The sequence below is a fragment of the Lepidothrix coronata genome, unplaced genomic scaffold (genome assembly GCF_001604755.1).
Source record: "Lepidothrix coronata isolate B3197 unplaced genomic scaffold, Lepidothrix_coronata-1.0 Scaffold254, whole genome shotgun sequence".
Lineage (NCBI taxonomy): Eukaryota > Metazoa > Chordata > Aves > Passeriformes > Pipridae > Lepidothrix > Lepidothrix coronata.
Window position 1 is genome coordinate 648,096 of NW_016690434.1, and position 14,531 is coordinate 662,626.

The following is a 14,531-nucleotide window of genomic DNA, read 5'->3' on the forward strand; positions in this document are numbered from 1 at the left end:
GCGGGGCACGCCGGGCCGGGCCCGGGGAGGGTGCACGGGGTGTCCCCGTGGAAGGGGGTGCAGGGTGCCGGTGTCTCCCGGGGGGTGCGGGGCGGGCCCGGGGCTCACCGGGCTCCGGGGGCTGGGAGTGCTCGCGGGACCGGGGCCCACCTGCACCGCCCCCGGAAATCCCGCCCATCCCGGAATTCCCGCCCATCCCAGAATTCCCGCCCATCCCGGCACTCCCGCCCATCCCAGAATTCCCGCCCATCCCGGCACTCCCGCCCCGCGGCAGCAGCCCCGCGCTCAGGCCCGTCCCGCCGCCTCCTCCCGCAGCCAGCGCAGCAGCTGCGGCGCGAAGTAGGTGATGATGATGTCGGCACCTGCGGAGAGACGAGAGGCTGCAGCCGGCCCGGGGACAGGCGGGGGACGCGCGGGGGGCACGGGGGGCGCAGCCTCACCTGCCCGCCTGAAGGCCGTCATCGCCTCCCGCACCGCCGCCTCCAGCCCGAAGGCTCCCGCCTGCGCCCCGTGCCACAGCATAGCGAACTCCCCTGAGACGTGGTACACGGCCAGCGGGTGCGTGGGGTGCTGCGGGGACACGGTCAGCCCGCACATCAAACGTGCAGCCACAGCCCCCCAGTCCCTCCCCGGTGCCCTCCCTGCCAGGCAGGAGCTCACCCGAGCCTTGACATCCCGCACGAGGTCCAGGTAGGGCATCCCCGGCTTCACCATCAGCATGTCCGCTCCCTCCCGCACATCCCGGTCCTGCCACGGGAACACGGCACACGGGGGACAAGGACAGAGTTTCCAGCGAGGCCCAGGCTGGTTTTCCAGGATCGTCTGCTGAGCCCCTCCCGGCCACAGGAGCCCAGCTGTGGGCTGACACTCCCCTCACACACACAGTGCCTGGGCAACGCTGGTGGCTGCGTGTCCCTGGATCTGATGTCCCATTACAGGGGCACCAACTCCGCAGCTCCCACTGCCCAGTCCTCAAGCACACACTGGGACCAGCTCTGGCAGGCTGATGGACCTCCTGTTTCGTTTATCTCATGGAAAGGGAAGACCCTTGACCCTTTTGGCTGGTTTGCCTCCCATCCCCTTTTGACTTTCTTGCTCTCCCCAAGCCCTGGGGTGATCACCTGGGCCCCACTGAGGGTGTCCAGCCCCACAGCCATAACCCCACGTGCCCCACTGGGGGTGTCCAGCCCCACAGCCGTGACCCCCCGTGCCCCACTGAGGGTGTCCAGCCCCACAGCCATAACCCCACGTTCCCCACTGAAGGTGTCCAGCCCCACAGCCGTAACCCCCCGTGCCCCACTGGGGGTGTCCAGCCCCACAGCCGTGACCCCCCGTGCCCCCCACACTCACCACGGCGCGCTGGGCCAGGCCCCGGGCGCCGGGGGGCAGCTGGTAACACCTCCGGTCACCGAAGGCGGGTTTGGAGAGTGCAGCATCCCTGGAGAGGGGCAGGGCAGGGGGCAGGGAGTGAGGACCCCTGTGGCTCCCACCTCGTACAGCTTCAGGAACGGGAGGCCAGACAAGGTCAAGTGTCTGAGCCACTGAGTCAGGAAAATGGGGCACTCCTGAGCCACCTCAGCACCCCAGGATGGCTCTGGGAGGTCCTACAGGCCCAGGCTGGCCCTGAGAGCTGTTTCAACAGCCACTGCCCTCCCCATGCCCAGAGTCTGGGTAAAATCATGTCAGACTTTTCCAAGGCAGGTTCCTCAGGGATACCCTGCCAGGGTCAGGCTGTTCTTGGGACAAGGTCCAACAGCTGACTAAGCTGAAGCCTGTCCCTGAAGCCACCCTTTGGGACAACACTGGCTCCTGTGACTCCCTCCCTGTTCCTGGACATTGCAGGTGGCTCCCTCTCTGCCTGCCTTGCCAGCAGCACTGAGGAGGAGCAGGTGAAGAGGTAAAGGATGGAAGATGGGCAAGGTACAATTGTCTCCTTTTTGCACGGAGGAGTAGGAGGAAGGTGCTGCAAAGTGACCAGTGTGGCCCCACCTGCAGCCTAGGCTCTGGCTGAGCCCCCTTCCCAAATAACTGTCTGGGAACACACTCCCAGCCATCCTGGCACCGGCTGGGCACACCTGGCTGAGGGACAGACCCACCTGAAGGGTCCATAGAAGCAGGAAGCAAACTTGGCACTGTAGCTCATCACGGAGACCTGCGGAGCAGAGCAGGGCCATGAGGGCCGGGAGCTTGGAGCCACAGCCACAGAGATTCCCTGCCATGGCTGTTTTATCCTCCCCCTCCCAGAGGCCTGGCACCTGCTGTTCCCATGGACATTCCTGTAGTGCTGCAGCTCCCTCCCCATGGCTGTGGCTCCTGCCCCCGGCACACACAGGTGCCCAGCTCACCTTGTTGCCCAGGTCGTTGGAGATCAGTGCCTGCTTTATGGCCCCGATGCGCCCGTCCATCATGTCCGAGGGGGCCACGATGTGGCAGCCTGCAGGGAAGGACAGGGATGCAGGGAAGGACAGGGATGCAGGGAAGGACAGGGATGCACGGAAGCACCTGAGGCTTTGGCTCTGCCAAAAGGTTCTGGTGCCAGCAGTGCTGCTGGGACCAGGGCAGGGAGGGCAGGGGAACAGTCCCAGTTAGAATCAGGCCCAATTTGCTTTTGGGTCTGCTCAGAGGACCAGGGCAGTGATTCTGCCCCTGTACTCAGCACTGGTGAGGCCACACCTCAAGTGCTGTGCCCAGTTGTGGCCCCTCAGCTCAGGAAGGACATGGAGGGGCTGGAGCAGGTCCAGAGAAGAGCAACGAGGCTGGGGAAGGGTCTGGAGCACAAGTGCTGTGAGGAGAGGCTGAGGGAGCTGGGGGGGCTCAGCCTGGACAGGAGGAGGCTCAGGGGAGACCTTCTCACTCTCTGCAACTCCCTGACAGGAGGGGGGAGCCGGGGGGGGTCGGGCTCTGCTGCCAGGAACCAGCAGCAGGACAAGAGGGCACAGCCTTGAGCTGCCCCAGGGGAGGTTTAGGTTGGCCATTGGGCAGAAGTTGTTTGCAGAGAGAGGGATCAGCCCTTGGAATGGGCTGCCCAGGGAGGGGGTGGAGTCCCCGTCCCTGGAGGGGTTTGAGCAGAGCCTGGATGTGGCATCAGTGCCATGGTCTGGGTGACAAGGTGGGGTTGGGTCACGGGTTGGACTTGATGATCTCAGAGGTCTTTTCCAGTCTCGATTGTGTGCGTGAAGTGAGAGAGGTGCAAGCAGAGTCCAGCTGGGCTGTCACTGCCAGGGGCTCCCACCTGCTTTGGCGTAGGCCAGTGCCACCTCTGCCAGCCGCTGGCAGCTGAGCTCGTTCTGGATGGTGCCGTCCTCTCGCAGGATACCTGGAGACAAACCCGGGGTTACACCAGGGCAGGGACAGCAGGTGCCTCAGTCCCCAGCGGGGAGTGTGGCTCTGGGGACAAGCTGTGGAGATGCTCAGAGCAGCAGTGAGGAATGTGTTGAGGGAGGTGGATAAGGAGCCCTGCAGGGCCTGGAGGTCTGGGTGCTCCAGGGAAGGGAAGACAGAGGTGGGGCTCAGACAGACTCAGATGGCCACAGTGAGGGCCTGAACCACCCGTGCCTCCCACCCTGCTGTCAAAACCCGGGAGAGGCCTCCCAGCTTCCTACACTAGTAATGAGAGGCCAGATCTTGGGGCAGGAGCTGGCCAGAACCCACAGCACATGGAGCCCCTCAGCAGAAAAGGGCAAATCCCTGGAGACTCCCCAGCCAGGAAAACACCAGGAGTGCAGCCCAGGCCCCCGGGCCGTGCTCACCACAGTGCCCATGTGAGGTGTAAGGGCACAAGCAAACATCACAGGCAATGAGCAGCTCTGGGAAGGTGGAGCGGATCCTCCTGATGGCCTGGATGGCAGGAGTGCCCTCGGCATCGGCAGCAGAGCCTCTCTCATCCTGTGGGAACACAAACACCTCAGCACACACAGCCCACACTTCCCCCCGGCTCCTCCGTGGCAGCAGCTCTGCCCAGGAAACAGCTCCTGGACTGTGGGACCCTCCAAGGCAGGATGGTGTGACCACCACCGAGGGAAAAGGGTGATGGAGAAGCCCTTCTGGGCAGTGAGTGCAGGTCCTGGGGCCACCTGCAGAGCTCTGGGGGCTTTTTTGGGTGTCACTGCAGTCTCCCATCCCCATGTGCTCTGCTGAGTGGGCTGTAAGTTCAGCCCCACACTGCTCTCCCACACCCCCGTGGCTGCCCCAAGCCCCCCTCACCACTGGGCACTGACCTTGTGGACCTTGCTGGGCACCCCAAAGATGAGCACACACTTCAGGCCGTCTTGGATGAGGGGCTGCAGCATCCCCTCGAGCTTGTTCACTCCATACCTGAGCAGGGCAAAGGGAAGGGAGCTGCCAGGCACCCACACCTGCTCCTGGGAAGAGCTGCCTGTGACTGGGATGCTGCCCTGTGAGCAATCCAGCATCACCAGGCAGCAGCTGGAGGTACAGGGGAGGTGTTGCCTGAACACTGGGAGGAACAATCTGGGCTCTTATCTGGGGCTGCAGAAGCATTATCTGCCCTGCATGGACACTGCTCTATAAGGAGAAGCGTGCCCTGCCCTTGGATTCCTTATCTTGGCCTCCCTGTTGCAGATCCAGCCCACCTCCCCACCAGCCCACCCCCCTGGGCCTCTCTGACCAGAGCCCTGCTAATGTGGCAGCAGATGGAGACAGGAGCTGCCAGTCCAGCAGGATCCAGTGCAGGACCACAGCCCACATCCTTGCACGGGTTTTGTGGCTGCTGCTGGAAACCCCATTTGCTTCCAGCCCACACAACGTGTGAGTGCTCTGGGACAGCCTGAGACCCTGGTGCTGCCCTCCCAGTACTGCTACTTCCCCAGCATTCCCAGCATGATTCCCTCCACTCCCTTAGTGGATGAATGTCCCTGCCCTGCCCGATCCCAGGGAATCCCCAGGGCAGGGACCAGAGTGTTGGAAGCATCACCCCTGGCTCATGCTCATCTCATGCCATAAATCCCAGCAGCGACAGCACGTGGCTCAGTGGGGTTGGATTTGTACCTGGCTTGTCCAGGGAGGCTGGGGATGGGCTCCACGGCATCAGGGCTGTCCCTGTGGGAGGAGGAGGGGACGGAGATGTGAAGACTCAGTGTGAGAAGGAAGCCCCTCTCCCAGGCTCGTGCACAGGGACTCTGAACCTACTGAAGAGCTCAGGGAGCTCCTGGGATAGACCCAGCCAGTCACCCTGTGCCATGTCCATCCCTGACCCCAGAGCCAGGGCTCACTCACGTGACAAAGATGGGGTAGATGAGGTTGGAGGCGTCGAAGGTGGTGGCCGTGCCCTGCCAGGAGCGCAGCACCGGGTGGAAGTACCCGCTGTGGAGGACAGAGTCTGCCTGCATGGTGGGGCTGCTGGAGGCTGGGCAGGGAGGCTCTGCAACAACAAAAGAACCCGGCAGGGTCCTGGTAAACTGCTGAGGAGGGGGCTGAGATCCAGGCAGCCACTGCAGGACTGTCCCTGTCCTGGGCCCCTGCAGCCCCTCCAGCTCCATCCCACCTCCCACGGGCACTGCCCTGTGCCTGGTGGGTGCTGCAGGACCCCCATCAGCAGTCACTAAACAGCCCTTCCCATAAACAGGGATGACAGAGACTCCTCCCCACAAAACCCCCCAGTTCTGTGTAGGAAACCCCCCCAGTTCCAGCCACCGGCTCCTCCCACAGCAGAACCACCTTCACTCTCCAGAGGCTCCTCTGCCTGAGCACCCAGAGGGTCACTGTTCATTCATTTTACTCTTCCTTAGTGCTGAGTAACTCTGTGATAAAGCTTTTGTATGCAGAGGAGTAAAGAGCTGCTCTGTGCTGGAACTCAGTGATCTTTAATGTCCCTTCCAACCCAAACCATTCCATGAGGCACAACATATTTATGGCCACAGTGTGAGGGCACAGTTACAGAAGAGGAAAGGCACTGGATGAGAAAGGGGCAGGATCATCCTGAGGACACCAGGGCCCTAAATCCCACAGTCACACAACTCCAGTGGCCACTTACTGCTGGGTAAAGAAAACTGGGGACTTGGGCAAAACTGATTTCTGAGGTAACAAACAGCAGGTACTGAACACACATAAATCAATCATTGGCTCTGCTGTTGTTGAAAGTTCATCTGCAGCAATATTTTCTTCTTCTCTAACAGATTAGTAATAATTCTGTGATCAGACCACCAAGATTTACATTTCCATGAGCATTAAATTCTCACACCACGTTGCTGGTGGGTGTGATGGAAGGGGCCGTGGGAAGGCGGCTCTCCTGGGACGAGGCATTTCTTTGGCTGCAGCACAGAAGGAGCAGCTGCACAGCCCTGGAAAGCACAACCCCAACAACAGACTGTTTGTGCAGAGCAGCTTCAAGGACTTGTGGCTCACACACAGGGCCACATCCCTCAAACCCCCTGTGCTGAGGAGCCGGGGTGCCCTGGGAGACAAAGCAGAGGCCCTACTGGAGAGTGTGGGATTTTTGGGAGGTGGGCAGGAGGAGAGCTCAGATGGGCTCTGAAAGGGCAAGTGGAGTCCTTTGACTACCCCTGGACAGGGCAGGTCTTCCCTAGGGAGACAGGGTGGCAGGAGGATGGGACTCATTTCAGGGGAGCAGCCCTGTGCTCTCCAGTCCCATTCCAGGAGGGATTCCCCAAGCAATGAACCTCACTGACCCCCTGCCTGTACCCAGCCCTCTGGAGAACAGGCACAGCTCAGAGCATCCCAGGACAGAGTCCACGGCACCCACAACACCAGTCAGCAACGGAGCTGTGCAGGAGATGGCTCATTTTCACTTTGGGAAAACCTTTAACCTGAGGTGTTCACTTATTTTACACACTCAAGACCCGTCAGATATTCTACTACTGAGCCAAACTCAGTCTGTGTCAGACCCGCCCAGTGCCCAGGGCACTTGGAACACGGGGGCACTGCATTGCCCAGGGCTGGAATCGAGCCTCTTGTACCCTGAGGAATCACTTCTGGGGATGGGGAAAGGCCCCTCTTGTTTACACGGATAAAAACACTGAATAAAAAAATCAGGTGGTGCTTGTGGGGGGTGCAGAGCAGCTGACAGGCACGCTGGCAGCACCATGGCATCCCTTGGCAGGTCATTTTTAGCCCTTGGAAAGCTGCCACTCCAGTCCTCCCTCCAGGGAAAGGGACAGCCCTAGGCTGAACGCTCCCTACGGTGCCCGGCTCCAGGGAGCCGCGGCAAACAAAGGGCTCAGTGAACAAAACCCACCTCGAGAATCCAAAAAATGCTCCAAACAGTTAATCCCAGCAGAGCAAGGGCAGGGGGGTCGGGTGGGACCAGAGGCACCTGACTGTATGGGACAGATAGAGGCCACAGCTCCAGAAACTGCCCTCTCCGGGCAAGGAGGGGATGGGCACGTGGTGGGATGGCAGGGAGGAGATAAGAGCCGGGACGGGTGGGCCCTGGTGGGGCTGAGTCTGAGCCGGGTCCTGCTCACCAGCCCCACGAGCAGGAGAAGCTGCTGCCTGTGCAGGGCACCGGGGTGGCACAGCCGGGACCGACCCGCCCGACGGGCAGGGACACAGGACACAGGGACACAGGGCACAGGGACACAGGGCACAGGGGCACAGGGCACAGGGACACAGGGACACAGGGACACAGGGGCACAGGGCACAGGGCACAGGGACACAGGGACACAGGGGCACAGGGACACAGGGACACAGGGCACAGGGACACAGGACACAGGGCACAGGGCCACAGGGGCACAGGGGCACAGGGGCACAGGGGCACAGGGGCACAGGGGCACAGGGGCACAGGGCACAGGGCACAGGGACACAGGACACAGGGACACAGGGCACGGGCTGCAGGAGTGAGCAGTCAGGGGACATTGCACCACACGCTCACCTCGGGCTGGGGCTGTTCCCCCGACATCCCTCAGGGCTCCCGGCACAGCACGCCTGCCCTTCTCCCACATTCGCGGCCCAAATCTGTCTTTCTAAAGCCGTTTGCTCCGTGCACACTGGAGCAGCTCCAGGAGGGGGTTAAGGACTGCCCTGCAACTCCAGCAGGAGGTTAAGCACAGTCCTGCAGCTCCAGGAATTGAAGGACAGCCCTGCGGTTCTCTCCCTGCGTTCACCTTTGCCCCTGCACACCGGGACCATCCCAAACCCGCGGCACCCCAACCCACCCCTGTGCCCAGCCCGGGCTGGTGGCGGTGCCTCGCTGCCCTCGAGGGAAGAGAAGCGGCTGCCCAGGGACAACCCGGCACACGCCGCTGGCCCCTGGCACCGCCACAAACCAAACCAACCCCGTGGACGGGCTGAAGCCCGACCCGGCACTGCCCCGGGTAAAGCCGGACCCGGCACTGCCCCGGCCCCCGACGCCCCCCCGAACAGGGGGAGTTTGTTCGGTGCCAACACGAGGCTGGAGGAAGATGTTTTTAGGACACAGAAGCGCATGTGGCCTCATCCTGTGCCATACAACTATTTAGCTAAATCCCAGGGATACGCAAACTCCCAAAATGCCCGGTGGGAGAAGGGACAGACTGGGGTGTTCTAGGAAAGGGAGCCAACGGAGCTCTGGGTTATTTAACAGCCACTAACAAAGGTCAAGCTGTTGCAGCGTTAATTAAGAGCCAGTAGCAAAGGTCAAGACGAAACAGCGTTAATTAAGAGTCACTAACGAAGGTGAAGCCCTTCCAGCAGGTTTCCTGCTCCAGGATGGGCACGGGGGTGCCCAGGGGTCTGCAGTCACACCCCAGCACGGGCGGGAGCTCAGCACCGCTGCCAGCTCGGAGCATCACACGCTGCTCTGTGCTTGCCCCGCCGTTGCCACGGCTACCGAGCAAAAACCGAGCAAAACTGGGCAAAAAGCGAGCAAAAACGGGCAAAAATCGAGTAGAACCGGGCAAACCCCGGGCTGTCCTTGCTGCGTTACCCGGGGCTGCCCTTCCTGCCTGACCCAAGCGCTGCCTCCTTGCCCGGCCGGGCCCCGTCCCTGGGGCAATCCCGGCCCCAGCTCCAGTCCCGGACCCCGGTTCCCGATCCCGATCCCGATCCCGGTCCCGATCCCGATCCCGATCCCGGTCCCGGTCCCGCACTCACCGCCCGCCGTGTCCGCTCCGGCCGCCTCTCTGCCCCCGAGCTCTCGCGATTTGCATGGCCACGCCCCTCATTAGCATAGCCCCGCCCCCGCGGGAGTGGTGGCGGGAAGTCTCGCGCGGCGCAGCGCGGGAAAAGGGCGGGAGGGAGGAGGGGTTTTTGGGGTGACGGGGGCTGGGGCAGGGTTGGGGTGCTGAGGGGACAGGAGGCAGGCTTTGGGGTGCTGGGGGGGGACCTGGAGCCAGGTTTGGGGTGCTGGGGGCGCTCGAAGAGGGTTTTGGGGGGCTGCAGGGGCGCAGAGCGGAGCTTTGGGGTGCTAGGGAGCCATGCGGTGCAGTTTTGGGGTGCTAGGGAGCCATGCGGTGCAGTTTTGGGGTGCTGCAGGGCTGTGGAGCCGGGTTTTGGGATGGTGGAGGGTCGTGCAGTCCAGTTTTGGGGTGCTCTGGGGGGAAAGGGAACCCCCAGTGGGGTTCGGGGGGGCATGGAGCAGGGCTTTGGGGTGCTAGGGGACCAGGCAATGCAGTTTTTGGGTGTTGCAGGGGGACATGGAGCCAGGTTTTGGGGTTCTGCAGATGCTGGAGCACGGTTTTGGGGGGCTGCAGGGCGGAGGAGCAGAGCTTTGGGGTGCTGTGGGAGAACCTGGACCCAGGTTTTGCAGTTCTGGGGACCCTGGAGCCAGTTTTTGGGGTTCTGGAGGAGGCTAGAACAAATCTTTGGGGTGCTGCAGGGGTGTGGAGCAGGACTCGAGCTGATGGAGAGTCATTGCAGTCCAGTTTTGGGGTGCTGCAGGGGGACATGGAGCCAGGTTTTGGAGTTCTGGCGGAGGCTGGAGCAAATCTTTGGGGTGCTGCAGGGGTGTGGAGCAGGACTCGAGCTGATGGAGAGTCATTGCAGTCCAGTTTTGGGGTGCTGCAGGGGGGGAAGTAGAGCCAGGTTTTGGAGTTCTGAGGAGGGCTAGAGCAGGCATTTGGGGTGCTGGGGGGACATGCAGTCCAGTTTTAGGGTGCTGTGGGAGGACCTGGAGCCAGTTTTTGGGGCTCTGGTGGTGCCAGAGCAGGGTATTGGGGTGCTGAGGATCAGAAAGCAGGGTTGGGGTGCTGTGTGAGCAAGGAGCATGGCTGAGAGGCTGTGGTGGCCGGGGGCAGGGTTTTGGGGGGCTGCAGAAGTCTGGAGCAGGGCTTTAGGGGGCTGCAGAGGGATGTGGAGCAGGGCTTTGGGGGGCTGGGGGCCTGCCAGGCCCAGGGAAGCTGCAGCCCCACTTCAGGCTCAGCAGCACTGCCACTGCCTTGGTCTCCAGTGCAGGGGAGATGTTGGGATTGGGTTTATTTTGGGAGATCCTGCAGCTCTTGTGCCATAGCAGCATTCCCTGGCCTGCTGCAGGGCAGAAACCCTGGACCCAGCCCTTGGATCTGTCTATCCCCCAGCCTGGAGGCTCTCCCTGGAGCAAGGCTGAGCTTGTTCCCCCAGCAGGACAAACACCAGCACCCCAATTTTGCTTCTCTGAGATCTGGAAATCCCCCCCTTCTTGCCAGTCTCAATTCCCTTGCTCTTCTCACAGCCTTCATCCTCCCCTCATCCTCCTCCTGTCATCAGCTGCTCCAGAACCCACTTCCCAGGGTGTTTGCTCCTGCCTTGGCTGCTCCCTCTGTTCCCCCTTACACAACCACAACCTGCTCATTTAATAACTGCCCGAAATATGAGGCTCCACTTCTATAAAAAAAAAATCTGGCTTTTATTTAGGCATCATTCCCTTCCAGAATATGCACCCCAGATATGTACTGAAGAGAAAAAAAAGAAAGAAAAATAGCTGGAAGGCAGGTGTTTGGGAAGACATTCAGGCTCAGGCTTTCCATGTGCTGACTGCAGGCCAGGAGAAACTAGACAGCAGAAAATCTGTGTTGATTCAGTTCTTTTTCAGGAGCTGGCCTTGTGTGTGTGAAAATCCAGTGTGCCAGAAAAGCAGGAAGGCAGGGTTGGCTCTTGTGGGTGGCTCTGCAGCAATTTCTTTTGGTGGAAAGGATCTATGAGTCCCCACAAGTGCTATTTTAAAACTGCTCATCAGCAAAACTCATGGGTTCTACTTAGATGCACCTAAAGCTTTCCTCAGGTTTCCTTCACCCATCTGTTAAGTTCAAACATTAGATGTATTAGTCTTCAAAAAGTCAAATAAAGCATTTTCCCCTGAAAGGAGCTTCCTCTATAGGTACCTTCTCAGAGAGAGAAAGGAAAGGCACCAAAACTAACAATCCAAGTGGAAAAGCACAAACCTACACAGGCACAAGGGATACAAACAGCTTATTTCAACCTTCTTTTCCTGCAGGAGCCTTTTTTTGAAACCAGAGGCCTGAGGTTGAGCCTCCTGGGTGGGCACATCCTGCCCATTGCACCAGGGGGGATCCATGTCCCTGGAATGACTGGCAAAGGCTACGGAGGGACCTTGGATGGAATTAGTCCATTCCAATTGGGAAAATTAAAAAAAGAAAAACAAGGCACCACAATCCACCAACTCTGTTCTGCCACATTTAAACTTCTGCAGGAGCTGCAGCTCCTCAGAGCTGGGACAGGTGAGACCACCACACCCAGCACTGCACAAAGCCACCTCTTTGTACCCCTGACACTCATTTTAGCCCTTCATTTTGCTTCAGATGTTAAATTAATTTCCTCTTGGTCTCTCAGGGCTCTAAAGACGCTTTCAGTGTTCTATTTACATTCCCAGTGCTGTGAAGTTTTTGGATTTAGAGTGGTTTGGGTGATCAGTGAGTGGACTCATGGCCCCTGTAGTGCTGCTCAGGCTGAAGGACAGAGGCACTGTCACAGCACAGCAGGGAGAGAAGGCACAGCCAGGATGCAAGGAAACAGGGAAAAAACGAGTCCCTTGGATCAAAGCTTAAATGTCCAGCTTCCAAGCCTCCTGACATCATCATCTGGGTTCTACACCCCAGGGGGTTAATGGTCTGTTGGACTCAGCCCCTGATATTCAAGAGTTCCCATGTTCTCCTGATCAGCTCCTGCACTGAGCACCTGCCAGCTCTTTTTTCCTCTATTTCAGAGCCAACCCAGCATCAAAGGTCTGCCCAGAAGAGGGAGAGGGCCAAGCCCCCCAGGCACCAGGAGGAGCTGCCCTGCCACGGAAAAAGCTTCAGCACAAGTCCTTTATGTCCAAATTAAAGCCCCAAAGGGACAGGCTGCAGAGGGACAGTACAAAGCTCTAAGGGAAACAAGAGGGGACACAGCAAGGTTGATTTACAGTGTTTATATCCCTCTGCACACAGCCCAGCCCCTCTCAGCCAGCTCAGTTGTCCACCTCTTCCTCGTCGTTCTGCTCTTCCTCCTCCATCCTTTCATCATCGTCATCATTGTCTTCCTCTCGGCTTTTATCCTGCTCCTCTGAGTCTGCCTTCTTGTCTTTATCTTTCCTGGCTTCCTTCTTTCCCTTCTGCTCACGCCTGTAAACTGAAGGAGAGGGAGCAGTGAGGAACCCCCGGCACGGACAGGGCTGAGCTCCAACACCCCCCTGCTCTCCCGGCTCACCAGGGGAGCAGGAACTCAGAGCAGCAACTCACCCTACGAGCTGAGCTGTGCTGAGCAGCTCCATAGGAAAGCAGGTTAAATTTCAGCAGAAAAATGCTGAAAAGGACGCAGGAGTTCACATTTACAGGCAGCACCTATGGCTTTCCTTAGATAAACAAAATAGGGGAGTGAGGGCAGATGAGACTTTCTCAATCCTCATCAGCTGTGCAATAATGTTATCCCAGGCCCGTTAAGGTGCACATTAGTTATTCCCCAGGCAAACTGCAGTGTAGGATGCTGGGCAAAGAGAAGAGAAACAAGACAGGCAAGTAAGTGTTGCTTGTCCAGCGCTCGAGGAAAACACGACTCGGTGCTAATCAGACTCTCTTGACACAAACAAAGGCCTGTACCTTCCAGGGATTCCTTCAGAGGGACCATGAACCTCTGGAACTCCATCTCCTCCATGGCAGAGAGCACGTCACCAGCATTCAGCGTTTTCCTCTTCCCCTTCATGGCAAAGTTATTTGCACTAGGCAAAAACAAGGCAAAAACAAGAAGTAAAAGAGGCAGTTGGGAACTGTCATCAACTTAGTCTTGTCTATTAAAAGTCACAACTTACAAGCAACTTAAAAAAACATAAAAGCCATCTCCTAAACATTTAGGGTTTTTTTTATCTCTTTCTAATGGAGGTTTGAGACACCTTCCTGTTTACACTGGCTGTTTGTGCTTTCCCACATTAGTTTTCTGCTTGCACAGACCTTTTCTACAAGCAAGGGGAAGGAGAAAACCTGAACACTGGCTGTGCCAGTTCCCCACAGCCCTGTGAGTACTTGACACCAGAGAAGTGACTGCCTGGACACCCCAAAAACCTGACTGTGTCCTCTGTGGCAGCTCCAGGCTGGCTCACACTTGCCCTAACACACTGACGTGGCGAGGAGCCTAAATAAAAAGTGAGCCAAGTGCTCCTGGCTTTGCCAGGAAGAATGTGCAGCCTTGTTCTAAGGTTAATGGCAGTTTGGGGCCCCTCTTTTTGGGACATCTCTGTGTCCCCAGCCCAGCTGCCTTCCCATAGGTTGTTACAGGCAGTTAAAACCCACCTGGTGCAGCCTGGTAGGGTTTATTGATACAAACAGACAATACAGAAACAAACACTGGGAAAGAGTCTCCAGGCCAGCAGAGAGGAGAATTATCAATCAGCTGCAGCCAGTCCTTACCAGGATGTTGCATACAGCACAAACACACTTGCTGCTCGGGATATCGCGCTCCGGGCTTCTTTGGAAATATTGACTCCATCAGGGAGCTGGAAAACAAATTCAGCTTTTATCAGCAGCTGCTAAAGAGGACTTAAACCCGCATAATTCACGTGTCAGTTCCGTTAAGGCATTCAGAGGGCCTGGAACTCTGAGGTTCCCAGCTCTGGGGTGCTGTCACAGCTCTGAGGCAGCTGAAAGCCTCGTGCAGTGACTGTGTCCCCTCAGTGCCCCTGAGCAGAAGACGAGTGACCCCTGAGTTGGGGGTCTGGCCACTACGTCCAGGGTAACTCATCCAGTGACTTCCATCTCCTGTCACACACCAACCCCCTCCCAGACCCACTTCCACCCAGCAACGTCTCACAGCTCCAGAACCGATTATATTAACGACTGGGAATTATTGTAGATTTTTATACAGACACGGACTTCTGCTGCGAGTTTTAAAGGGGTTCTGACAGTCCCACGGCAGGACCTGCCTTGCCGCTGAGCTCGGCTTTGGAGCATCCCTTGGGACAGCGCAGCCCGGACCGACCCCGGGGTGTCCCCCGGCATCCGAGAGGGGACAGTGCCAGCACAGATGGGAGCGGGACCGGGACACAGCACGGGGACAGGGACCGGGACAGAGCACAGGGACCGGGACAGAGCACAGGGACCGGGACAGAGCACAGGGACAGGGACCGGGACAGAGCACAGGGACCGGGACAGAGCACAGGGACCGGGACACAG

General features: G+C 58.9%; 2 protein-coding genes across 2 annotated transcripts; both read right to left on the reverse strand.

The window, feature by feature from the left end:
* Nucleotides 1-79: 79 nt before the first annotated feature.
* ALAD (aminolevulinate dehydratase) lies at nt 80-9,144 on the reverse strand. The gene is made up of 12 exons (XM_017835327.1): nt 9,049-9,144; nt 5,236-5,380; nt 5,008-5,058; nt 4,218-4,314; nt 3,750-3,885; nt 3,233-3,316; nt 2,346-2,434; nt 2,097-2,152; nt 1,351-1,438; nt 661-747; nt 441-570; nt 80-362 (listed from the first exon to the last, which is right to left on the reverse strand). Exons 2-12 carry the CDS (start codon nt 5,346-5,348, stop codon nt 286-288), a joined length of 1,008 nt encoding a protein of 335 aa, XP_017690816.1. The 5' UTR covers nt 5,349-5,380; nt 9,049-9,144; the 3' UTR covers nt 80-285.
* A 1,614-nt stretch (nt 9,145-10,758) lies between these two features.
* Nucleotides 10,759-13,892, reverse strand: POLE3 (DNA polymerase epsilon 3, accessory subunit). Its single transcript, XM_017835329.1, has 3 exons — nt 13,770-13,892; nt 12,966-13,084; nt 10,759-12,498 (listed from the first exon to the last, which is right to left on the reverse strand). Exons 2-3 carry the CDS (start codon nt 13,066-13,068, stop codon nt 12,338-12,340), a joined length of 264 nt encoding a protein of 87 aa, XP_017690818.1. The 5' UTR covers nt 13,069-13,084; nt 13,770-13,892; the 3' UTR covers nt 10,759-12,337.
* Between the last annotated feature and the right edge of the window lie 639 nt (nt 13,893-14,531).

Coding starts and splice junctions, on each gene's coding strand:
- ALAD (XM_017835327.1), bottom strand. CDS start 5,348: ATGCAGGCAGACTCTGTCCTCCACAGCGGGTACTTCCACCCGGTGCTG. Junction 3,317..3,749: donor CACCTCACATGGGCACTGTG/GTGAGCACGGCC, acceptor GTTTGTCTCCAG/GTATCCTGCGAGAGGACGGC. Junction 748..1,350: donor GCCTGGCCCAGCGCGCCGTG/GTGAGTGTGGGG, acceptor TTCCCGTGGCAG/GACCGGGATGTGCGGGAGGG.
- POLE3 (XM_017835329.1), bottom strand. CDS start 13,068: ATGAAGGGGAAGAGGAAAACGCTGAATGCTGGTGACGTGCTCTCTGCC. Junction 12,499..12,965: donor TCTGAAGGAATCCCTGGAAG/GTACAGGCCTTT, acceptor CCTCTCCTTCAG/TTTACAGGCGTGAGCAGAAG.